At 35.3% G+C, this 25,475-nt stretch overlaps 4 protein-coding genes across 4 annotated transcripts; 3 read left to right on the forward strand and 1 right to left on the reverse strand.

Annotated features, from left to right (window-relative positions):
• The first annotated feature begins 693 nt into the window (after positions 1–693).
• On the forward strand, positions 694–2,719 carry LOC111396663 (probable WRKY transcription factor 17). The gene is made up of 3 exons (XM_023023112.1): positions 694–1,555; positions 2,127–2,252; positions 2,346–2,719. Exons 1-3 carry the CDS (start codon positions 855–857, stop codon positions 2,524–2,526), a joined length of 1,008 nt encoding a protein of 335 aa, XP_022878880.1. The 5' UTR covers positions 694–854; the 3' UTR covers positions 2,527–2,719.
• Positions 2,720–10,586: 7,867 nt separating this feature from the next.
• On the forward strand, positions 10,587–15,736 carry LOC111396664 (2-isopropylmalate synthase A-like). Its single transcript, XM_023023113.1, has 11 exons — positions 10,587–11,007; positions 11,091–11,171; positions 11,973–12,065; positions 12,154–12,240; positions 12,830–12,930; positions 13,749–13,782; positions 13,877–13,951; positions 14,052–14,135; positions 14,239–14,373; positions 15,095–15,240; positions 15,421–15,736. Exons 1-11 carry the CDS (start codon positions 10,612–10,614, stop codon positions 15,554–15,556), a joined length of 1,368 nt encoding a protein of 455 aa, XP_022878881.1. The 5' UTR covers positions 10,587–10,611; the 3' UTR covers positions 15,557–15,736.
• A 1,459-nt stretch (positions 15,737–17,195) lies between these two features.
• Positions 17,196–18,149, reverse strand: LOC111397765 (fasciclin-like arabinogalactan protein 2). The gene is made up of 2 exons (XM_023024748.1): positions 17,706–18,149; positions 17,196–17,267 (listed from the first exon to the last, which is right to left on the reverse strand). Exons 1-2 carry the CDS (start codon positions 18,147–18,149, stop codon positions 17,196–17,198), a joined length of 516 nt encoding a protein of 171 aa, XP_022880516.1.
• Positions 18,150–20,156: 2,007 nt separating this feature from the next.
• On the forward strand, positions 20,157–21,260 carry LOC111397766 (PKS-NRPS hybrid synthetase CHGG_01239-like). Its single transcript, XM_023024749.1, has one exon. It carries the CDS (start codon positions 20,157–20,159, stop codon positions 21,258–21,260), a length of 1,104 nt encoding a protein of 367 aa, XP_022880517.1.
• Positions 21,261–25,475: the final 4,215 nt, after the last annotated feature.

Consider the following 25,475-nt stretch of genomic DNA (forward strand, 5'->3'; position numbering starts at 1 on the left):
TTTTCTGAACACCCGACTACACTAGACAAGAGGGTCTTTCTTTTTACACTGTATATACCTTCCCCCCACCCCGCACCCCAAAAAAAAAAAAATGATATGCTCGTAGTTTTTTTTTCAATAAATTAAAAACCAATTTGCTATTTAAAAAGAAAAGAAGAAGAAGCTATTAATCTTTTTTTTCCCTAATAATTTATACACAAATCTCATATGAGATTGCCATAATCCCAACCACAATAATTAATATACGTTACAAAGTTAATTAATGTTACAAGTTGGGTGCCTAAGGATATCCTAATCACCACTTTGTCTTTTTCTCACCAACTCTGTAATCTCGCCAGCGTTTTCTTTTCAACTTCACGAGAAATTCACTTTCATATATTCATTATTTTCAAAGTTGGGCCCCACAAATTTTCCTTACTCAAGCACCCCCAATCACCCCATTTTCACTACAATATTATTTGTACTTTATGCACTAAGAAATGTACATTATGCTGGAAGAATAGAATTTGACGCTGGCATTATCAATTCCTAATACTTCCGCAATTAGGCCCCACCCAACATACAAAGGCCTCTATTTTGTCTCATACTGAGAATGCATTGAAGTCTTCAAAACAAATCTCAACCGTCCGATTAAACTCATCCAGTCTTCCGGTCATCCTCCCTCTTCTTTATATACCAACCCACCCCAACACACCACTGCAATTTTCTATCCATTTTCGCTGAGTTTTTTTTCTTGATTTGGTTTTTGGGTTGTAATTTTCTGATGTGGGTTCAGTAAATCTTCAAATTTGATTGGGAAGTTTTTTTATTTATTTATTTTTTCCCCTCTCTTTGGAGGAAAAACGGCGGTGGAAATGATGGGGTATGGTGAAATGAACGAGCAAGTGGCGTTGCAGGAGGCGGCGACGGCGGGTTTGAAATCCATGGACCATTTAATCCGGCTGGTCTCTCACCAGGAACAACAAAACCCGCAAATCGACTGTACAGAAATAACTGATTTTACTGTTTCTAAGTTCAAAAAGGTTATTTCTATTCTAAATCGATCTGGCCATGCCCGATTCCGCCGTGCTCCGGTTCAAACTCCACCACCGGAGCGGCTCACTTTCGTTGAAAATCATAATTTTGCTTCTGGGTCTAGTCAAATGCCTCCAGTCTCTGGGATTAATAAACCTCAGCTTCAGGATCTTAATCTCAATCTTTTCCCTGCAACTCCGGCGGCTGCGGTGGTGCCAGAACCAGCATTTACCCTTGATTTCATGAAGCCAAGCGTGGTCGGTTCCACGCCTTTTGTTAAAGAGATTAGTAATGACTTGAAGAGCAAGGACGGTTTCAGTTTATCGGCGGCGATGTCAACGTCAGGAAACTCGTCGACGACGTTTGTTTCGTGTATAACCGGCGACGGGAGCGTGTCAAACGGCAAAGGTGGGTCGTCCTCTATGTTTTTGGCTCCTGCAGGCCCTTCTATTTCCGCCGGAAAGCCTCCACTATCCGGGAAGAGGTGCCGGGAGCACACAAAGTCAGAAAACGTCTCCGGCCGGTGTCATTGCAAGAAGAGGTGCGTATTTTAGGCAATTAAATAAAAAAATTATTTAATTTTCCTGAATTTTAAACCTGCTAAATATTTCTCATGCTAAAATCCGATTTTGTTGACTTTTTATTTTTTTTTAATTTTTAGTTATTATATATTATTATGAAAAAAGAAAAGTCGTGGTCTAACCTAGAAAAAGCCAAAAGAAGTCTGCCCACGGGCAGACAATAGCATCCTAAGTTGCCGTGATAACGTCAATTGCCTGTGACCAAAGTCGTGCGTGACAGTTACGTTGTACGAAAATGTTTCTATATCGACTGTGGCGTTCGTTAGAGGGCTCGGCGTAAAATTTTGACTCTCTGAGTCTGTCGTTTTCTTTGTTGGACTCGGCGCACATTAGAATTAGGCCCGTGCGTATGCGCACGTTAAGAACTAGTTAAATCATTGTGCAAATAAATTTCTTTTTTGGGTCTAAAATCAAAATACAAACTTAGGTAGCGTTCACTAATCGAGTTGTCACAATTGTAACACGTAATTTAAATACATGTTAAGACCATTTTTACATTGAAAATTCATTAATTATGTATCGATTGGACAGGAAATATAAGGTGAAGAGGACGATTAGGGTCCCGGCCATTAGCTCAAAAATCGCAGATATTCCCGCGGATGAGTACTCGTGGAGAAAGTATGGTCAAAAGCCGATCAAGGGCTCGCCATTCCCGCGGTAATTTTTATGCAACCATCAATCGTATTGTATGATGACGACGATTTTGTACAACCATTTCACGAGATTGATGTAACCTTTCTTGTTGTTTAGGGGTTACTATAAGTGCAGTACCGTAAGGGGATGCCCGGCAAGAAAGCACGTGGAGAGGGCCACAGATGATCCATCGATGTTGATCGTCACTTACGAAGGGGAGCACAGGCATACACAACATGCAATGCAGGAGAGGACAATTGCGGAGGGTGGTCAATTCGTCGCGTTCGAGTCGACATGAGAAGCGAAGAGAAAAATGTAAAAGTGAGATGAAAAATTGGGGCTTTTTGTAAGTTTAGGTAGTTGGAGGGGATATAGCAAAGGTTCTTGTAAAATTGGTTGGGACAGGTGAGGACCATAATCTTAGAACAAATGTTCAATTTTTACTTTTTTTTATGATATTTAGTTTAATGGATCGTTCTTTTATTGAATTACTAACTGAATTGTCTTGGTAATTTCAAAACTAATATTTGTTTTCTATTTATATCATAGCCTTGTTTGAGCTGCATTATTTTAAAAAATTACAAATTTTAACAGTAATTTGACATTATTTCATTAGACATTCTTCAATAAAATAATATTATTATATGCAAATATAAAATTTTTCCTTTATTTTTTAATCACATATTTTTTTATCAATCTATTATTTTATAATACATTTTTTAAAAATAATATGGCTCAAGCATCCACTATTTATTACTTTTTTTTTTCACTTTCTGAAGCCATTTTGTTGCAAGTCAAGAACAAGACTCCATTCACACACTGTTACAAAACTGACTGAATCAACAAGGTTACTTCACATCATCGAGAAAGGTCAAAAGGGCAAATACTAATGGTTCAAATGACTTTTTATTGACCAATACTAATGGTTCATTTGACCAAACGGGGACTAAAACTTTAGAATAGTTTTTGAGCCTTATAAATTCTTCAAAATCATGTCAATTGACTCCTAATAACATATAGTAGCACCCAAGCTTGTATCAATTGCATTGAAGTGCATCCTCTTGGTCATCATATGCAATACCCATACCGATTGCCTCGAAGATGCACTCTATCTTCTTTTCCTTGAGAAAAACCATATGGACAGAGGATGGAGGCAGGATTTGGGACAGGGGCACCTGTCCCCATCCCTGTCCACGAAGCAACGTTCCTTTTCCTTTTGGTTTTGGTTTGGACAAGATGGTTGGGCCAAAATTTTTAATTTTTTTTCTTATTAATATGTATTTAATTATTTTAAGTGTGATTCATTTGTACTTTCCAAAAGTTATGGGGTTTCATTCGTAATTTTTGTTGTTTTATTAAGTTGAACTCCATCATTAATGAGCAAAATGAAATCAACGAATAGTTTTATTACATAATTGAAAGGTTCCGATGGATTATGCTAAAAAAGATTGAGAGTATATTTGTTACATTACAAAAGTTGAGAACTTTCAAATTTTCCTTTTGATTTGATACCTACTTTGATGTATAAAATATAAATCATGTCCGCTGAATATTATTTTATTCATTTTTTTTCTGACTTATTTTTAATTACATGTTATTTAAATAAAATTATTTTACACATATAAACTTATAAAAATCCCATTTCCCAAAAATATTTTAAAAAAATAAAACGTGAACCAAGAAAGTCAAAGGAGTTGTGCATGAATGGGGTTGGAATTTGGGAACAGCTGGACTTCACAAAATGCTATTTGACCAATCATACGGAAGTGCTTGGTTTACAGCTTTTTTTTTTTTTAAACTGTACACCTTGCGGCACCCTCACAATGAGGGAACAAGTCAAATGATTCGCGCCATTGACACTCCGGTGATTGCACACTCACATGATCGACGTGGGTTCTTCATGAATAAAATAATTTCAACCTCCAATGTGTGTGTATTATGTCAATCGTGTGGTCACTCACGTGGACTATGTAACTCGATCCCACAATGAGAGGGCTCACAATTGTTTTATTCATGTGGGCTCCCTCAACATGTGAAGGAGCTGTACATCATGGTGTACAAGTGATTTTTCTTTATTTTATACCCATTTGTTAATTATAGTTTTCAATAAATTATATGATGAATTTTCTATTTTTCCTACCTTATATATGAGTTTTATGTTCAAAATATTCAAGTTTAATAGTAAGCCAAGGAAATATACAAGGAAGTAAATGTACAAAACTAAAATTAACAATTTTCAAGCGTTAATCACAATAGAGGTCATCGAATTTTTATCATACTTGCACTCATTATTGAACTTCAATTTAAAACAATCAAATTACTAAACTTTAAACTAGAAATTTAATTAGGTCACTCCATTTGCCATCCGTTAATATGGCAACCAGAATTATTTGGCATTCCGTCGAATCTATCGAAATGTTTGTGTCTATCACAATCAACAGATTATAACATGAAAGGTCTCTAAACATTAATCTTGACTGCAATCGAGCAGTTGTTTGAGCCTCATTTTTGCTCAAAATGCATTTTAGAACAATTACAATTTGAATAAAATAGATCTTGTACGTCAGTTGATGTACAAGACTAGTTTTATCTACTCCAAAAGATCTATTTCATTTCAATTGTAACTTTTTTTTTGAACCCTATAAATACAGGGCATTGATTCTTAATAAAATACAGGTTTATTGGTCTCTCTTTTGTCATATCATTTTTCCTAATTTATAACACGTCAGAAGCACCATTTTCTCAAAATTATAGCAATTAGTTTGAATGTAATCTATAGCTAATCCCAAATTATGTATGTTATTTTTTATGTAGCTTACATGTATATTTAACTTCTATGGATTGATTTCTGTCCAATTAATTTTCAGTGTCACATAGCAAATTGATTTTTGCCCAATTTTCTTTATGTCCAAATTTTTGAAATCCAATAACCAAATTGCGCATGTCCAATCATCATATGATAGAATAAGCAATCGTAACTATGCATATCCAATCGCCACAATCAATTTTTTTGCTTCTTTCGTGTCGTTCAATTAATTGCTTTGTTAATGTTCTTTTTAATATGAATATACTTTATGAATTTAGGGGGTGTTTGAGTCACATTATTTTGGTAATAATGCATTCTTGAATAATGTATTGGTGGGAAATGTGTGGTTAAAAAATAAGGAAAAGTTTTTGATCTGTGTGTAATATCATTTTATTGAAAAATGTGTAGTTGAAACGATATCAAATCACTGTTTAAGAATGTATTTTTTTGAAATAATGTGTCTCAAACAGGCCCTTAATATTCGTATATTTATCTATTATAAAATGTTATTATTCCTAAGTAGCACGCTGATATGAATGTTCTAGTTAGATTTTACTTGTTGTTTTCAATAAATTATATGATGAATTTTCTATTTTTCCTACCTTGTATTTTAAATTCATGCTCAAAATACTATTCAAGTTTAATAGTAACCCAAAGGAAACATATAAGGACATATGCAAAACTAAAGTAAAAATTAACAAATTTTCAAGGGTTAATAACAATAGAGGTGATCGAAATTTTATCATACGTGTACTCAGTATTGAACTTCAATTTAAAACAATCAAATTACTATACTTTAACCTAGAAACATAATTAGGTCACTCCATTTTGGTATCCATTAATATGTCAACCATTGTAAGTTGGCATTTCGTCGAATCTATCGAAACGTCTGTCTATCACAAACAACATATTAATAACATGGAAGGTCTCTAAATGTTAACCCTAACTGTTATCGAACACCTTTGTTCAAAATGCATTTTAGAATAATATTTTGATGAATAATTTGTGGTTAACAAATAAGAAAAAAATTTATATTTACGTGTAATATTATTTACTTAAAGAATGAGAGTTGAAAATAAGAAAGAGAAAAATGTATATTGAAAATAATGAGGACCAAACAATGACCGAGTTACTATACTTTTTAATTTGGAGCAATCAAGTTATACATCATTCAACACCCAATTAAATCTCTTCAAAAAAGGGCGATCATGACTTAGAAATGATTACATGATTGGCTGAACTCAACACCCAATTAAGGGGGTGTTTATTTTCCATTTTTGTAAAAATGAAAATGAAAAATATAATCGTTATGTGCCCCCACACAAGAAATGGAAATTCAAATTTGGTAACTTTATGTGATGAATAACGATCATATTTTTCATTTTAATGGGAAAAGAACGAAAAACAAACAAGAGCTAAATTACTTCAAAAAAAGGGCGATGACATATAAAATAAGGTCAACACTGTAACTGGACGAAACAAAAATGACAAGCTCTTGATTAAAAGGCCTATTAAATAGGGACAATGTCGGAGACAGCTAAAACACTCTTTATAAGACTCCCCGAAAAGGGCCAAGCTAAGCAATTCATTGTATGCATTGCCGAGCTACGTCACTCCTTGTAAAACACCACAAATCACTTCTTAATATGAATCACTTTTTCCTTAACAATATTCCAACAGTTATATATATTTTACTAAATTTCTCTTTAGATTGTTTGAGGTCTACAAATAGGCATTATTCCACGTCTCCCCCAAATCGAAATTATATATCTCCAACGTAGTCATGTCTCTTCCACCCTCTTGGTCACTCCGCTTGAGAAATTTTGATGAAAACTTTCTTGTTTGGCCAAAATTCTCACAACAGAGAATTAATATATTACTCCATAAAGAATAAAATCAAGCTATCTGTACATTAAGTTTGACATCTTTGTTGATAGATGAGTAATGCGACAAGATTGTAATGGTTGTATTAAATATGTGAGATGTGAAAGATGGTATGAGATTATGTCAATTGTAGATTTGATAAGTCTCGGAGTATAAACCAGGATGTTCATCCATCATATAGCAAGATTGTAAATAATATATGTGCTTAGGATCAACAAATTATAAGAATTTCAACTTAGCTTGTGACGAAGAAACTTGCTAAAAATTGTGATCAACCTCCGTCTTTAACTTTTTCAGGAGTTCATAAGTCATCGACATAAATTCCACCATACCATGCATCAATGCCCATGTACAAGTTTGTGGACTCGCTAAGATAATACATCATCTACCAAGACAACTTATTGTCATGCCATAAAGATGAACGTATTCTTCCCTAAAAAGTATAGTTGTCTCATTTAGAAAGTGACAAACTATTAGCGTAACAATCAAGATCTCCATACACTAATATCCTGCAAATTTTGAACTTGCTATACCTTTTGGATGATTTTTATTAAAGTGTTCAGGTTGTTTAGTCTACCGAAAAATGAGGGTTGATATATATAAAACACAAAGAAATCGATGTGTTAATTCTCTCATAAATTTATCCACGTCACCTAACTTGTATTTTCTTTGCTCTTACACTTCGAACAACCCGAGTCCCTGATATCACTTTTTGGAAATCGAGACATTTCAAACTGAAGAAAAGTCACTGACTGTTAAATATAGAAACATTCCACTAGATAAATTTTTTCATAAAATCATATAAATTTTCTAAAGTTTCACTTCAAGAAAGTTCATGACTATTTTACGAAATGAAATAAATAAAACACAAAGAAAATGATTCTAACAGTCAAGTTACAGATAGAAACATTAATAATCTATTCTATTTGAAATAGAAAAACTCGATCATATTTTAGTTAGACACTACTATGTCAAAATTCTAACATTTTCACCATTGCATATTCACACGTCAAATTCGAGGTCATTATTTCATCAATCTTTTCTGCAGTCCCTTTCCTTTTTCCTTTTCCTTTTTTTTTTCCCATCAACATATCGATTATCTTGTATTTTTACATTAGAAAGTTTTTATTTCTTAAAATTTATAAAAACGACAAATGCTTCAAGTGCTTCGAGACACATCTTCAACACCCAACATCATAATCTAGAATACACATTTTTTTTTTAATAATGTTACTTGTTATTAGTAGAAATTATCACAAATGAAGGTAATAATGAACCTTTAATTTATTGATCAATATATTAAAATTAAAATGAAACATAATTTTGTTGGATAATAAATTAGGGATGCTCCACCAATTTTTATTAAAAGTAATGTTATTTATAGTTGCTCATTGCGGTAGTCAGGGGCGGGCACGGAGAAATTGAGTTAGGGGGACACAATCAAATTTTGTACAAATCGAATACTTTGTTTTTTATTTTTAAATGATTCATATTTGACCTAAAAAAATTTAGATTTACATTTCAAAAATATTTTTTCATTAATATTTTGCTAATCATTTTCATCTATTTGATTTTGAACAATAACTTTATTAATATTTTGCTCATTACAAGAAAATGCACATTTTAAAAAGTTGTGTATTTGATACAAGTAATCAATTCAAATAATCGAAAGAAAAACAAATAACTAATATTCGATACTAATAATCAGTCAAATAAACACAATTCATTATATATAAGTTAAATTTTATATAATTAGTTTAGATAATGCTATATACAAAAATAGGATAGGAGAAAATACAAATTTAGATTCTAATCAGTGGAAAATTTGATTGAAAAATGAAAATTTCTAATAGATATGATAATTGTAGAGAAATTATAAACAAATTTTAAAAAAATTAGAAGAGTTAAAATTTTGTTAAAAGGTTTGAGAGAGAAAATATGATATAGCAATGAAAAAGAGAGAAAATTCAAATTTATCGTGATTCTGTTACTGTTTGATGGGAATTAAAGTCTGATTTTTAGTAAATTTTGATAAAATTTTAGAAGTTAAGGAATTCAAGAAATATGTTAATAAAACTAATTATTAACTTTGATTTACATTAAAATTTAAATTTCAATCGATACCAAACATGGCTTTATATATATTAAAAAAAAATGATCTCAAAAGTTGGGGGGTCAAGTGACCCCCCCATTGGGTCCGCCCATGGCGATAGTTGCCTTACATGACAAATTACATGGCAGTTTGTGATTTAATATATTAATATGATAGTTTTTTTTTTACTTCATATATCAAATCACTAACCATCACATGTATGTTACGTAGGACAATCGCGATAGTGAGTGATTGTAAATAGTATATTCTCTAACGAATGATTAACTCTACTTTTTAATTCCCAATTAACTACAAATTGACCATAATTTTTTGAATGAGTAATTAGCACAAAATGTCCCTTATCTTCCAGTATTATTGTGCAAAACGTCCTTATCTTTTATTTTTTGACATTTTTACCCTTGCCTTTACCTTTTATTGGGAAAATCATCATTTTCATCAAATTTCTCATGTAAAATGACAAATATACGCCCTAATTAAATAAAACAATAAAAAAGAAAATAAATTCTTGATGACAATAATCAAAATAAGTTTGATAGGGATTTCAATCTGTTTGATACCTAAAAAAAGAGCTTGCATGTAAACTTCGGAGTATGAAGGAAAGAAATGGAGGATAATCTAGTTTATTCAGTACCTGATATTTAAATGTGAAAAGCAATTAGAATATGCAGAGGTGGATAAAAGAACCTTTGCTTTTAATGATTTGGACATTAGGATAACAGAAATTTTCATCTGTTAATGAAAAAGCTGTGTAAATTTTAGAAAATATCCTTCACATTCAAAGAAATGTTTTATTCTTCCTTGTTTCCTGTGACTGTTACAGTGAACAAAATGATTCTTTTTTTTTTTTCCATTTTTTTTCCTTATGATGTTCCGTCTGTGGGCTGAAAGTTACCTTTGAGGATATGTTCCTTTAGAATTTAGTTGTTTCTGCCACTATTTTCTAGTTTCAAGTAGAATTGGTGAACCAGTGCTTATGATAAAATATATCCTATAATTATAAAATTCTTCACTAGTTAACTGTACATCCATTTGTTTTGGATACTTTTATATTGAGAATCATGTGTTTTAATTCACTAAATATTCGTTGAAATGTTGTCACTAAATACTTTTATATTATTATTATTATTTTTTTTTTTTTTTTATCAAAAATCCTACTATGTATAAATGGCTAAACCAAATAGATCAAGTAACTTGTAAGTCAAATGTAAGCTAATTTCTCATAACATTTTATGATGTGCCATATATGGTTAAAATTATCAAAACGCATTTCGGGAATATATTTGACCAGAAAGCACAGATATTTTTTTCCCCTTTCCATTGGAAAGTCCGGAAGCTTTCTTATGTTGGCTTCTTCTAGTTTCTTATGGTATTTGTTTCAACTTTGGAATGATAGTCAATTTCATTGCAAAGCTATACTTCTAGAAGCATGAAAGTGATAGGTGCTTCCATTGTAAGTGGTCTGGATTGGGCTTATAGAATAATTTGAATGTAATGTATAATTGGTGATTAACCCTGAGAACTCATAGAATTTGTAAATGTTTTTTTGTTACATGCTCTTGACTAGAAAATGTGAACATAAAATGATACTAGAAGAGCATAGTATTAACAATGGTTGTTTGCCACACCAGTCCACATTATTATCTTACATTTATTTTCCTTACTTAAAACAAGAGAAGTTGGTGCTTAAAATTTCTCTACAACAAGGACGACATAGAATTTTTCATTATATTCACTCACTTTCTCTTCCTTTGGTTTCTTACAGATCTGACAGAGAGTTTCTTTACCAAATTCTGGGAGAGGTTATTAAGGCTGGGGCAACAACTCTTAACATCCCTGATACAGTAGGCTACACTTTGCCTACTGAATTTGGGCAGCTGATTGCTGACTTAAAAGTCAATACTCCTGGCATTGAGAATATAATTATATCTACACATTGTCAGAATGACCTGGGACTTTCTACTGCTAATACTTTAGCGGTTGGTATTTCTTTTTGCTGTGTTCCAAGCTTTTTACATAACCCACTTCAGCTAGTGCTTACATTGGAACTCATTTTTCTAAGGGGGCATGTGCTGGTGCAAGGCAAGTAGAGGTGACCATCAATGGCATTGGTGAAAGAGCTGGTAATGCCTCATTAGAGGAGGTGAGTGGTCCTTTTTGGCCACGGATTTCCTTCTTTTTTGTAACCCTTTTACTGCAAACAGCAGAAACTCACTCACAATTGATCTATGAGCATGTTTGGCTCAGCTTAAAAATTACAACTTTTTTCTATTTGTAACTTATAAAAAGTTGACTTTACTACCAACAAAACTTGCTTTTCTAGAAAGTAAGCCCTTGTTTGAGCCTCATTATTTAAAAACTCATTTTTTGCTGAACTTATTTTCAATCCTACATTCTCCAAATAAAATAAATCTTCATATAAGCCTAAAACTTTTCCCTACGTTTTAAATACCTTCTTAAAAAAAAAATCACTATTACAAAATCTATTCTCCCAAAAAATGGGGCTCAAACAAACCTCAAATAATAATTTTATTTTCTTGAAAAGTAACTCTTCGGCTTAGCCTAACATGCTTTATATACTCCAAATATCCTAAATATTTAAGAGCTGTTCCTATTACCTTTGTTCTTAGTCGTCCTTCTCTGCTAAATTCAGAATTATTGTGAGAACTATTATTATGGGTGAATAGTTAGTAACATATTTTTAATAAGAAATTAGTGTATACTTCTTTGCCTCGTTATTCGTAGGATTATCTCTAAGAGGGTCATTGTGTCTGGTCAGACACCAAAATATTTGAAACTCGTTATGACTATTACCTCAAATTTTCTCCTTCTCCCTTCAACATTACCTTCTATATATTAATTGATATTTAACATTCAACGCTTATAAGTCGTTCTTTTTTTTTTTTTTTAATTTAGATGATTGCTTCTTACTTTCTCATTACAGGTTGTGATGGCCTTCAAATGCCGTGGAGAGCAAGTACTAGATGGTCTTTATACAGGGATTAATACACAACATATTGTTATGGCTAGCAAGATGGTGCGGTCTCCTAAGAATACTTTGAATTTAATGTAGTTTTTCTTGATTTAATTTGTTTCTATTGTAACTAAGTTTACACTGTTTCTAGGTAGAAGAATATAGTGGGCTGCGCGTGCAGCCACACAAAGCAATTGTTGGAGCCAATGCCTTTGCTCATGAGAGTGGTATCCATCAGGTTCATGTTGCAAGCTAATATATCTGGATACATTACTTTGGCCTAAGAGCTTTAAACACTTTGCTTTGATTGTGCTGTGTCTATTTGGCATACCATAGCCATTTTAATTTGTTGGAATTTGTAAATCCATATTCTATTCTTAGGAACTTATTTAATTCTATTTATCATTTTATGGAGTTGTAGACTATTGGGCTTTTTTCTTCCTAAAAAGAATAACAAAACAATAAGAGAAGGAAACAATGCGGGAAAACATAAACAAAGTATGTCACTATGTCTTGTGCGAACCTACCCATTAGGGTCACATCTCATTGGGTCAGGACATAGTGACCTAAGCAATGATGAATGATAGGAACAGAATCTAGCAGACAACACATACTTAATGCTTCACTTGATATTTGTTCTTTTCCCCTACTTAGTTTTAAATGGTATTTCATTTCCCTTATCTTTTAAATGTATCCATTTTCTTGCTCAGTCGAAACACTATTTTGTAGTTTGTTTAACTGGTCGACTGTTGAGTCCACCTTTTGAAACTGTTGCTACTTATTCCCCTGAATCCTTTCTCCTTTTCCTATCTTTAACATTTTTCTAGGACGGAATGCTTAAACATAAGAATACATATGAGATTATATCTCCTGAAGATATTGGGCTTCTTCGTTCTAACGAATCTGGTATCGTCCTTGGAAAACTGAGGTATGCTGAAACGTTCCTTTCGTGTTTGCTTTGGTGTTGCTTATAGACTCTTGCAAGCTTAGCCAAACATGCTCTGTATTCTAGTTTTTCAGATTTTTTTTCTTCTTTTTACTTTTTCTAATTTTAATTGTATGCTGGATTTATACGTTCTGTTTATCAGATATAGTAGTGTATTAGCTTCTTGTATGGTGTCATTGTCTTATTTGCAGTAAAGTTGGGATATTTTAATATGTTGAGCCTGTCAATCTTAGTGACTTTTGAAGGTTCCTCCATCTTGTTGCAATAGAAATAAACAAAGACAAATAAGTTTTAGCTAATGTAATAAAGATTCTCAATTATTGTTCCAATGTTGCTTGGACAACAGAAAGAGCTGCAGGCTTATCTGTACATTGAATCGTATTGCCCGAAGGTGTGCATTCATGTTCCCATGCTAAAGTTTAAATCAATTCCTGCCATTATCCATGCCAAGTAATTAAGAACATACTCAGTTAATAATTTTTTTTCCCTGGCCGAAAAGATTATTGTTTGCATGAAGCTTCCTTATCCTTCTTCTGGGAGGAGAGAAGAATTTTTTTCCCCCTTTTTTCCCTGAAGGCCATCTGTCTAAGAAATACTGCTATCTTGAATATTTCTGAGATGAAAACTGAAGTTTTTCCTTGATATTATGTGCCACCTGGGCATTATTCTCATGGCATAAATTTTTCACCATTTCCATTGTTGTCGTTAATCATTGTCCGTCTCTCTATGGTGCTTCTGGATGTTTGACTATGTGGATATAATTTCTGAATGTTGTTGACCCATTTTGGAACAACTTGCAGTGGACGCCATGCTTTGAAAGCCAAAATGTTGGAGGTAGATTTTGAATTTGATATTATTCATGAAGGATTGGTATAATGTTGGTTATTTTCTTCTATGCATCAACTTGACTCTTTGAACACAATCACAGCTTGGTTATGACATTGATGGAAATAAACTTGACGATCTGTTTACACGTTTCAAAGCTGTTGCAGGAAACAAAAAGGTTGATGAAATATCCAGGCATTTTTCTTGCTTTCATATGGGCGATTGTTGGTGTTGGGACGTTCATACTTATCTGTTTAAATTCGTTACTGATGATGCAGAATATCACTGATGATGACCTCATCGCCCTGGTGTCAGATGAAGTTTTCCAGCCCCAAGAAGTATGGAAACTTGGAGATGTACAGGCATGTCTACATTCTAAATGTTTTCAGCATAACATTTGATCATTTGATTTAACTGGAAAAGGATGATTCCCCTCAATTCACTTGGTATATGTGCAATGGAAAGGTTACGTGTGGAACGCTTGGCCTTTCTACTGCAACAGTGAAACTCATTGATGATAATGGTGAAGAACATATTGCTTGTTCTGTTGGAACTGGGCCAGTTGATGCAGCATACAAGGCGGTTGATCTTATTGTAAAGGTTTGAAATTCACAACTTGAAATTTTATTTGATTTCTTTGGATTATTGCTAGTATATCTAAGTATCTGAACTCACCTGTATGTTTCTATAATGCTAAATAAATCAAGAGGTCTTCACAGATAATTGAACACGCAAAGCCTGATCTAGGTTATTCATGTTAACCTGTATTTGTTAAAAAGTCACCGTGACATCACATTATTTGTGTATTATTTCTTTCTATATTTTGTTGGTGTGCGTGTGCAAGTTGAATTTATTTGACCGCACCACATTTCTTGTTAACATTTGATGATTTGACCACTTCCCCGTGTAGTATGTTTGGTATGGATGATAGTAGCAGAAAGTATCCAGGAGGAAAAAGTTTGTAAACTCTTGTTCATTTTCTTGTGTACTCCAATTCAGCATTGGGTACCAAACATGCCCGTGTCTTGTAAATCTTGTTAGATTATCCAACCGAACAAAAAATATATTACGTGGAATAGCTTCAACTATTTAAAGCTTTTCTCAAAACCCGTCAAATATCTGGCATGCTCCCAAAAATGCTTTTTGAGTATTAAAATGCAAATCTTGGTGACAAAATTGATGAAATAGACATGCTATTCCAGAGGACAACTTCTCCACATTTGGTTTCTAGTGAGAATGCTCATTGTTGTGTTCTCTCATATACATACTAGATTCTGTCAGGTCCGAGCCATTATTTTTCATCCTTTTCATCACTGTGTAGGTTCCTGTAACACTCGTGGATTATTCCATGAATGCTGTCACTGAAGGTATTGATGCTATAGCCACCACTAGAGTTCTAATTCGAGGAAATGACAGCATCACTTCAACCAGTGCTTATACGGGACAATCTGTGGATCGTGCATTCAGGTAGGCAGAGTGAATTTCGTAAAATTCCTCCATGGTGCAACAGCAAACTACTTCTCCCAACAAATTTGGGATTGGCTGAAGGAAATTTTACTTTGTTACTTCCATAGTTCAAAAATAATTTAGGTCGCTCAATTCTTTGAACTGAATAATTGAACAAAATGATTTTCTCTTTACTGCCAGTGGAACCGGAGCAGCAATGGATATAGTCATCTCGAGTGTTCGAGCCTATGTTGGTGCGTTGAATAAACTTCTCGGATTCAATAACCGACTGAGAACTGAGGATCCTCCGGCAAAGGTCAGTGCCGTTTGGGGATGACGTGAAGTGATCGTCTTTTCTTGCCTTAGACCGTATTCCCATTCCCTTTCCCTGTCGCAGTGTGTGAAATTGTACTATTGTTTTTGAAGTTGAAATGTGAGAATTTTTATAGAATAACTGTGGGAACTGTTATTTATTCATTGAACATCGTACATATGCATAGTAAAAGGCCTTTTATAATCATGCTGTTACGTGAAATCACGTTAAGGCAGGCTAAATGTGAGCCAACTTACTTTGGCCGTTGAAGGGTAAATTGCAATAAACCATTCCTCGCACAATTCCATTACAGTGGCAGGCAAATGAGTGCATATTGAGAGCATGGTTGTCTAAATTTATTATTAATATTATTATTATTACTACTGCTACTACTACTACTACTTACAGATAATAAGGAAAGTAACTTATTTTGAGATTGTTTATTTCATATTAAGTCAATTATATATTTTGAAAGTTTGACCATCATAAAGCTAATAAATTTTCAAATCGCAAATTGTAAATTAGCTTAAAAATAAATTTATTATTATAATATCTAAAATTGAAAGTAGTGCTGAATTTGAATCGAGTATTTAACCAAAAAAATAAAAAATAAATAAAAATTTTCTACGAAATTTTAAATTTATAACAAATTAAATTTACAGCTTTTTAAGTATATGGTCTAGATCCATTTAACTGGGTAAGTTCTTCGTTCTATTTAAAAGCGGATTTGGCGATTTTTCCAGACGTGAAGCTCTTTCTTTTCACAAATGAGAGTATGATGGGCTGTTTGTAAAAAAGGTTAAACCCTAACCTTAAGGGTCCTTCACCACCCTTGTCTTGGAGTATCGTGAGCGAGGTAAATCGCAGGTTATGCCTTCAAGGGTACAGGGTGAAAGGCTACTTGTACACTTGCACTTACCCAAGAGCCAAATCCATATTTCAGGATTCGAACCCTTGACGCAGCAGTATCAAGCAAAACTGAATTTCTCCACCTTCCTCTTTTACCACTTGGAGATGTGTCCTGGAGGCTGTTTGTATGTTCTAGACAAAGATGAATAAAGGCTAGTTGCATTGACGTTTTGGAAAGGCATCGAAAGGAGTTTGAAGTCAAAGACTTGCAATTTAAATTTAAGGATGTTATTGATATAGATAGTAGGAATAAAAAGTCCACTCTATTTTTACTAGTTGTCAGATAAGTCATAGCTAGCAATCCAATCTCTGATAAGGGTTAGCATGGAAAGTAGCCTTGTTGTTTAAAATAAGTAACAAGGGCCTAGCGCTTTTGTTTTCTGGAAATATTCGCCTTGCTCTAGATTTGCACGCCTATGACTTCTTTTTTGACGAAATTCGTGCAACGGAATATCATAAATTTGAGACTTGCTACACCAAAAATACTCATCAAACTTTCAAAATATGTCACTAATTTTTATTTATTTGTTTATTTTTAATCATATATGGTTCTTGAATTCACAATTATTTCAATAAATTCACATTAATTTAATACTATCTTTAATACTAACACTAATATCATATGAGTTGATAGCATTTATAGGCATTAACCATTATTGCAATAGTGTAAGCTCAAATCAGGTATGTTAAGTTGTTCATCGACTCAACTCATCTGAAATACGAACCAAGCTAGATCTACTTGCCCTGATGCGAGTCATGGAACAAGCAAGCTACACTTTTCTCTCATGTGAAACGTTTGCAAACTTGCACGAGTTGGATTCTGAGCCTGCGATAGAATGTAAAAGTAGCTCTTAACATTTCATTAATGATCATTTGACCAACCGTGGATAATTTCACGTGATGTCAGCTATAGTCAAATTTTGAATTCAAATTTATGTATATTATTTTAGGGAAAATTGGAGCAGAGGTTCCAAACTTTTAAAATATTAGCAGACTTTTCCCAAACATTTAATTTGTTGCAATCGTCACTCCAAACCTTTCGAAAATACAGCAAAGTCCCTTTTGGACAGTTTTCATCCAAATATCTATTAGTTGACTAAGAAATTTGACTTTGACCATATTTTTAATATTTTTGAAAAGGTAAAATAGTAACTTTCCATTTATTACATTAAAATAACTTAGAAATTAAATTTTTCAAAAAATAAGAAATCAGAAAAAAAGGTCGGCTTCTTCCTCTCACCCCACCCCCACCTCCACGTCAAACCAAAATATTTTTTCCCCAATCAAATATTGCATACAAAAACTCCAAGAAACAACTGAGAATTCCTTTAATAAACCACCCGCCATGAATTCCAGCAGCAGCATTACTATCTGTCGTCTCATCGGTCGGCATAGAGTCGTTGTTTTGGCTGAGAGCCGGAGCATCTGCATCCTCCTCACTACCACTCTTAGCCTTAGACTTGGCTGGCGTTGGCGATGTTGGAGCCGGAGCAAGCGGCGTCTCCTTGAATAGTTCTTTTGGAAGCAAAATCTGATCAATTTTGAAAACAGCCAATGGATCTTCATCAATCAATGTCCCTTTAATAGTCGCTGTCACGACTTTAGTCTTCAGTTTCACGACTTCTCCATCGTTTTGTACTATAAAATTGTACTTATTGGCTCCTTCTGGAGCTAGAGTGTTCATCAATCCATTGCTGAATCTCAACATACTCAAAGATTGATATACAGGAACCCTATGAATTTTGGTTTGATGTGGGGGTAGGAGAAGAGGAAGAAGACGACATTTTCTCTTAATTTCTTATTTTTTTAATTTAATTTTTAGGTTATTTTAATGTAATAAATGAAAATTTACTATTTTACCCTTTCAAAAATATTAAAATAATGGTCAAAGTTAAATTTCTTAGTCAATTAACAGACATTTGGATGAAAACCTTCTAAAAGGGCCTCCGCTGCAATGTTTCTAAAGATTTGGGGTGATGATTGCAACAAATTAAAGGTTTGAAGGAAGTCCGCTAATATATTAAAGGTTTGGAGCCCCTGCTACAATTTTCTCATTATTTTATGGGGAATTTACATAAATGTCACTAAAATTGAAAATGCAAAAAAAAATTTGGACATTCACCAATTTCTTCCAAGAATGTCAATTTTTCCCTACAAAATGTCCACTTTACCCTTTAACACCTTTTTGGATCAATAAATGTTTGATTTGAATGCAATTAATGTTATGATATGATTAATTTATTTTTGCTTTAAGTTTAATATTGAAGATATGATATTATATTGTATAATAAGATTTTTTTTATTAAAAAAGTGGTGAAATCTTTACAAAATACACACACACATACGAATTGAAAGAGCTTCTTCTTCTTCATCATCTCCACTCCATCATCAACAAGGAAACACGGAAAGCCATTGACAAATTTGAAAGGTGAGGTAGTAGAAAAAAATTCATCTCATGTCATAGTTGACTACTTTAAATGTTCAATACAATATGATCATATTTAAATGAACCCTTTCAATCTATTATTCATTGATGTAGTTAATTTCTTGTATATTTTAGAAAGAAAAATTATACCAATATATATAGAAAATGTGAAGTATTCCATATATAATTCAACATTTAATGAAGCATTAAGTGATACCTTGTTCATTTCTAAAAAGATACAGTGATATTGTAGTTCATAATTTATTATGGCCTTTACCGTTTTCAATAAATTCGTCAAAAAGTGAAACGCATGGAATTTATCTTTCTCGAAAGTTATGGCAGTAGAACTGTCGAGCAGTATCTTGGAAACTGTCGGGTTAGATATTTTAACTGTCGAACTCGACATTTACCGACTGTCGGGATAGAAAATGTAATTGTCGATTTCGACACCTGAAAACTGATCATCTTTTATATCTTTGGTAGTACATGGATGTAAGTATTTTCGTGTGCCAATTTGATGTTATGAAATGACGACACATGAATGTGCAGAATTCTCACTTTTGCAGTCCCAACATTTCAGGTATGAGTCATGATTTCAGATTCATCGTGTCGCATGGAGGAAACTTCGTTCACTCAGATGATGAATGGAAGTGGAGAGGGGACAAAACCACTTCCATTTTAGTGTCGAGAAGTATTACCGTAGCAGAACTTGTGTTACGATTGAAGGAGAAACTTGGTATCGTTGAATCCCGCAATGCAATCGAATTGAAGTTCAAAGTCCCGAACTTGAATCTACCTCCGACAGAGATATGCGACGATGAGGATCTACAGTGGTACATATCTGTTCATAAGGAAACTGCACTCTGCATCACATATTTGGTATCCGAGCTCCTGATTGTTGGTATGGCAACAAATGCAAGCTGTGAAGGGAACTTGTTCGGCCCAACGGAATGTCCACTGAATGTACAACATGACGAGATGAATCATCAGCACAGTGTGTCGCAAATGGAACCACCCGAACCTCCAATTGAGCATATAGAGGCCGCAGCATCCGCCGAACACTTAGAGAACCCATTACATGGTACAGATCGTGCTATTATTGCTGAAATAGACGAGACAATGTCGTCAAATTCCAGACGTTCGTGCACAGATGAGTGGATTACAGCTGCAAATACATCGGTTCTCGCCGAGAAGCAAATATTCTTTACCAAGAAACAGTTGTACTCGAAGCTTCATGTACTTGCTTTGTAAGAGAAGTTCCAATTCCGGGTAAGTAGGTCAAGCTTAAAAATGTTAACAGTTGTCTGTGTGGATGATAATTGCAAGTGGATGCTACGTGCTTCTACTGTCAAGCAATCTGCAATCTTCATGATCAGTAAGTTCGTTGCAGTTCACACATATTCCCTTGATTTTCATCGTAACGCACATCGACATGCCACTAGTGCTGTAATTGCGGAGCACATTTTGGGAAAATTGGATACTCCATACCGATCATATCCGCCTACTCATATTGCACGTGATATGGAACGTGAGTTTGGTGTGAAAATCAGTTATAGCAAAGCACGTAGGGGGAAGCTCCGTGCCTTAAATATGCTACATGGGACACCAAGGGACAGTTTTCAGAAATTATCTTCGTACTGTCACGTCGTAGGAGAAAGTAACCCGGGGACCTTTACCCACATCGAAGTTGATTTTTGTAATAGGTTTTGTTACTTCTTCGTAGCTTTTGGTGCAAGCATTTGTGGATACATGCAGTACTTGAGACCCATTATTTGTGTCGATGGCAGTCACTTGAAAGGTCCATACAAAGGTACACTCCTAGTGGCAACTGCCCAAGATGGTAACAAACAGATTTATCCGTTGGCATGGGGGATCGTGGATGCTGAAACCAATAAATCGTGGAAGTGGTTTTTGTCGAACTTGAAAGACCTTATAGGGGATTCCGAAGAACTCGTGTTCGTTTCAGACAGGAAAAAGAGTATTCAGAAAGCTATTTCTCAGTTGTTTCCGTCGTCTCGGCATGGTTGTTGTATATGGCATATGGAAAAGAACCTAATACAGCGGTATAACAAAGCAAGCCTATTATTTCTATTCAAACGAGCTGCTACAACTTTTCGGGTCGAGGACTTCGAACGACTCATGGGACAGATTCGTAGAGTGAACAAAAGAGCGCACGGGTACTTAGAGCGAGCGGGATATTCATTTTGGTCCAGAGCACTATTTATTGGACACCGTTACAATATTATGACAAACAACAATGCAGAGTCGTTGAACTCGATGTTGAGAGAAGCCCGGTCGTTACCAATAACCTGCTTGGTTGAACACATTCGGAGTACATTCAGAAGTGATTTTACGAACGTCGAGCAAATGCGGAAGAATGCAGTACCTTATTGACACCAAGGATGGAGAACGAGCTACGGACGACTTTCGAAAATGGAACTAGGCTTCGAGCCCATGTCTTGACAAACAACTTGACGCAAGTTGGAATATCCAACGACACGGACATAGTTGACTTGTCCGAAGAAACCTGCACATGTCGTTAGTTCCAACTAAACCGTATGCCATGTGTTCATGCAAGTCGTGCTGCTTGCTTTAGAGGGAAGACGTTGTACAAGCTTTGCTCCCGTTATTATTCATCGGACTACTGGAAGGGTGCCTACAGCGAAACTATATATCCTGTTCCGAGGGAAGTGGATTGGGTTGTTCCGAACTTAATTACATGTACTCCTATTTTCCCACCACTCGTACGTCGTCCTCCAGGTAGACCACCAACCCGCCGTAAGCGTTCTAGGTATGCGTATGCATGGTCTACGAGAAAATGTACCTGTTGAGGTAGAGTTGGTCATAATCGGACCACGTGTTCAAACCCCCGTGTATCACATGCTCCTTAAAGAATTGCAAGTTAATAAACATTGTATGTTAATTATTCCGTACTACATCGAACATTATGAAGTTATGATTTACAGTTTGTGATCATTAATGTTCTTGCATGTTGCGCATCCTGTTGTGCACATAAAAATTTCACTCTCTATCCAGCATGTAGTAAACATCCCGCCCAGTTCAAATGTCGATCCCGATAGATGTGTTACTTATTCTCGACAGTTAACGGAACCTTGCACTGCACTCACGATTTGCGTCACACATACATGTTGTGACCTCTAAGCACGAGAACGGAAAATGTTTGATACTGTACATATATTTTTTTTTTCCATTTCGAAACGCAATCTTCTATCCCCCTACAGATTTACTATCATTAGCATCATCTTAAATCGAAATTAAAGGAAGTGCAAAAAACAATCTTGAATCCCGAAGAAATGTACAATCATTTGCGTCATCGTAAATCATGGATTAAAGTTAGTCCATGATACACACCTTTCACAATAGCCGTTTTACATACTGCAAAATACATAACCATTTTTGTACATATTATCCTTACTGCCCGACAGTTGACATGTCGTACACGACAGATATTCTCAGTAATTCTCGACAGTTCGACCGAAAAACGCAAAATACATGACACGAATTGCATCTTAGGGACATGTTCACGTGGACTTTTTGGTATTGTCTTAACTAAAGTCATCCCTACAAAATACCTTACTATACAGTACTTATTCACTACATTCCATGGGTGTCACTTTAGTCGTCGTCCACAACTGAACCACCGTCCCCGCTATCCTCACCTAACTCGTCGGAAGAGATGATAATTACCGCATTTGGGGGATCATATGCCATCCAGTCGTCCTCATCGTCGGAATCCTCCTCGTATCCGGCATCTAGCTCGAACTCCTCATTGAGGACTCCATTCGGTGATTGCGCACCCTCGTTGGAAACAACTTCTAAGTTGGGAAAAGGAACAGGGGAAATGGCTCCCCTCCCAATACGAGGGTTAACTTCCTCCTCATCTGACGAAATATAAATTGGAAAAAGCGGAGATGAACCAAGAACTGGCAGTGGCTCGTTCATGTTCAACGGTTCGTTGCTTCCTGTGGAAGAACTCATTACGTGAACGTATAGTAGTACTGAAGGAATGATAAGTGTCTGTGAGAAGGTGAATGGGTGACAATGGTCTTGAAGGAACTTGTTTGTAAGTGAGAATGAAGTTCCACAGTATTTATAAGCTAATTGAAGGGGAAACAATTATGGTCTCCATCTACCCAACCACCAAGTCCAATCTCCTTGTAAATTTGAAATGCACTTGGTGTGATGGTTGAATAAATGAAGTGTACCTTTATCCCCCATTTCCCCATACTTAGTACAATGTTAAACACTCTTTAATCATGTGCACAATTAAGAAAATGTCCATATCTGCAACAAAAAATTGCTCAATCAAATTCCTACTTTTAATTTGCTATGTTTGTAATAGTATAGTTTCTCACACGTACGGGTCATCATCGCAACACACATGGAAGACGAACAACGAAATAATTATTTTTACTCAATTCATTGATTTATGAATTACTTTTACCGTGGTTGTCATGCTCTTGACACTTGTAATGACTCATCTTCTCGTTGCATCTCATGTATGTGCCTTAATGCCTTACTTTGAGAATTTATCATAATAATATCGTCCCAGATTAAAGCTATAGTGAAGACTAGATATAATTAGAACAACAGATAAGTACATACATAAGCACGCAACGAAAAATATGCGCACATACCTGCACATGTATTTAAAGCATATTATGACAGTGTTTACATCATATTATGTCCACTATATAAATTTATCAAATATAACATTCACTAAAACATTCACTATTTAACATAAGCAACACGGGTGTAAGAAGCGTAACAAAAATTAGAAAATCTTAAAGACTCGAAGTATATTACTACATCTATAATAAGATTGGATCGAATATCAACAAAACAGTACTTACAAAGCATTTTGAAAAATTGACATATTGCATACGCTTGTTCCCCTCCTTCAAAAGAAAATAAGCGCACACAATATGTCCAACAAAAATATATATCGAACAACAAAATGAACATGACTGATACAATCAACAAAGTTAGAATACCAGACACAATTCATAAACACTACAACTACCGATCAGCCAAGCAACATAAAATATGAGGAATCTGTCCACGTATCACCACGGTACACAAGAGTAATTAAAATGTAATGTAAAACGAATTCAAACAAAAGTTATTTATCCAACAAGTTAACATCCGTCACCACCTCCACCAAATCGCTGACAGGGTATTACTAACTACAACACCACCGTCATGATGTCCCGACAGTTCATACTCCTTTTACTTCTTTGTTCGCTTCACCGCCCTTGTATATGGAGTCCTGGCCGCAGGAGCTGGACGTCGTACCCGTGCCGAGCCCCGACTCGTCGTAGGAACTCCGTGTCCTGGTTTGGCTACACTGGTGGGAACAGGGACTTCAGCGAGATCGCCTATGAGAATTTCAAAGGAGGGGGGAGTTAGTGACCATAAATGCCCTTCACGTACCATACGTAACATACAATAAGTGATGCAGAGAATGAACTTACCATCACCATCCGTAACATCGCAACCCTGTAAGTCAGCATCGTTGCTCGGGGCTGCATGTGAGGGCTCCATGGCTCCTCCATCTGATATTACAACACATATGTAACTGTATATGTGTTCGACGTTTGCAGTTGGAAGATAATGGAAGCGTACAGGAAGAAAAAAAATGAGAAAAATAATTCCCATCGAATATAGTAGGGAAAAATCGTAGCACATGACAACGTACCTATCTATTCGTCGGTTGCTACGGGCAGTGGGTCGTGTACATTGTCCGGGCGAGCCGCGATGTCTCCTCCATCTGTTGATGAGAACATGAAAATTGTGTGAATACATTAGGTTTCCCAACTTCCACAACATACAAAGTCCGTCAAATAACAAATTTCAATGCGCTCATAAATAACCCACGTACCTTGTACATGTGCAGTTCCTGTATCTGCTCGCATGTCTCGCTCGTCCAGGGAAGGCTCCATTTCTCCTCCATGTATTTCTAACTCACAATTGTCGTATGGAAAAAAATGTGAGCTACAGGTGCATGTGCTACTGTCGAACATAGATGAAAAATATAAACCAAACGGTTTATGTATTGAACATTCATACCTTGCGGAATACTACTTGAAACTCCAGCCTCGGTATCGGAGGGCATCGCGGCTGCAATGGGAGTCGGAGCAGGTGGGGCCACGAGGGTAGCAAAGAAAGCTCTAGTTTTTTACATTCGGATGTCACGTGCTGTTTGATTTCAAGCTTGACGGTGCGGAGTCGCATTTCAAAGAGAATTCTTTGGTCGAACAACAGCTCTTCCACCTCCTCTTTGGTGAGGCCTGATCCGGATGTGCCAACTGGCCGTGTCTCCATCGTCGGCCCTCGCACTGGAGAAGAAACGTGGATCGCTGGAGGTGTGGAAGACGCACCAGTCTGCCCTCTACAAGTATCCGCACCGACGCTGGATCGCTCACTGGCGCCCTCGCCACTTTCCTCGGTATCGACACATTCATCTCCAGACGTCTCATCCTCACCACTTCCTCCACTGGAGACTCCGTCATCAAATTCCTGCCTCACCAACTGGCCGCCATTTCCACTACCTCCATGTGATGCATTAAACTACGGCCCCACAACATT

Source organism: Olea europaea, chromosome 7 (assembly GCF_002742605.1).
Source record: "Olea europaea var. sylvestris chromosome 7, O_europaea_v1, whole genome shotgun sequence".
NCBI lineage: Eukaryota > Viridiplantae > Streptophyta > Magnoliopsida > Lamiales > Oleaceae > Olea > Olea europaea.

Bases quoted from the DNA above. Each gene is read 5' to 3' on its own strand.
- LOC111397765 (XM_023024748.1), bottom strand. From the start codon at position 18,149: ATGTTGAGATTCAGCAATGGATTGATGAACACTCTAGCTCCAGAAGGA. The intron at 17,268-17,705 runs GTTTGACGTGGA...ATTCTATCGCAG, and splicing joins ATTGGGGAAAAAATATTTTG to GCTCAGAATCCAACTCGTGC.
- LOC111396663 (XM_023023112.1), top strand. From the start codon at position 855: ATGATGGGGTATGGTGAAATGAACGAGCAAGTGGCGTTGCAGGAGGCG. The intron at 1,556-2,126 runs GTGCGTATTTTA...TCGATTGGACAG, and splicing joins CGGTGTCATTGCAAGAAGAG to GAAATATAAGGTGAAGAGGA. The intron at 2,253-2,345 runs GTAATTTTTATG...CTTGTTGTTTAG, and splicing joins AAGGGCTCGCCATTCCCGCG to GGGTTACTATAAGTGCAGTA.
- LOC111397766 (XM_023024749.1), top strand. From the start codon at position 20,157: ATGTTAACAGTTGTCTGTGTGGATGATAATTGCAAGTGGATGCTACGT.
- LOC111396664 (XM_023023113.1), top strand. From the start codon at position 10,612: ATGATACTAGAAGAGCATAGTATTAACAATGGTTGTTTGCCACACCAG. The intron at 13,952-14,051 runs GTTGATGAAATA...CTGATGATGCAG, and splicing joins CTGTTGCAGGAAACAAAAAG to AATATCACTGATGATGACCT. The intron at 14,374-15,094 runs GTTTGAAATTCA...ATCACTGTGTAG, and splicing joins CGGTTGATCTTATTGTAAAG to GTTCCTGTAACACTCGTGGA.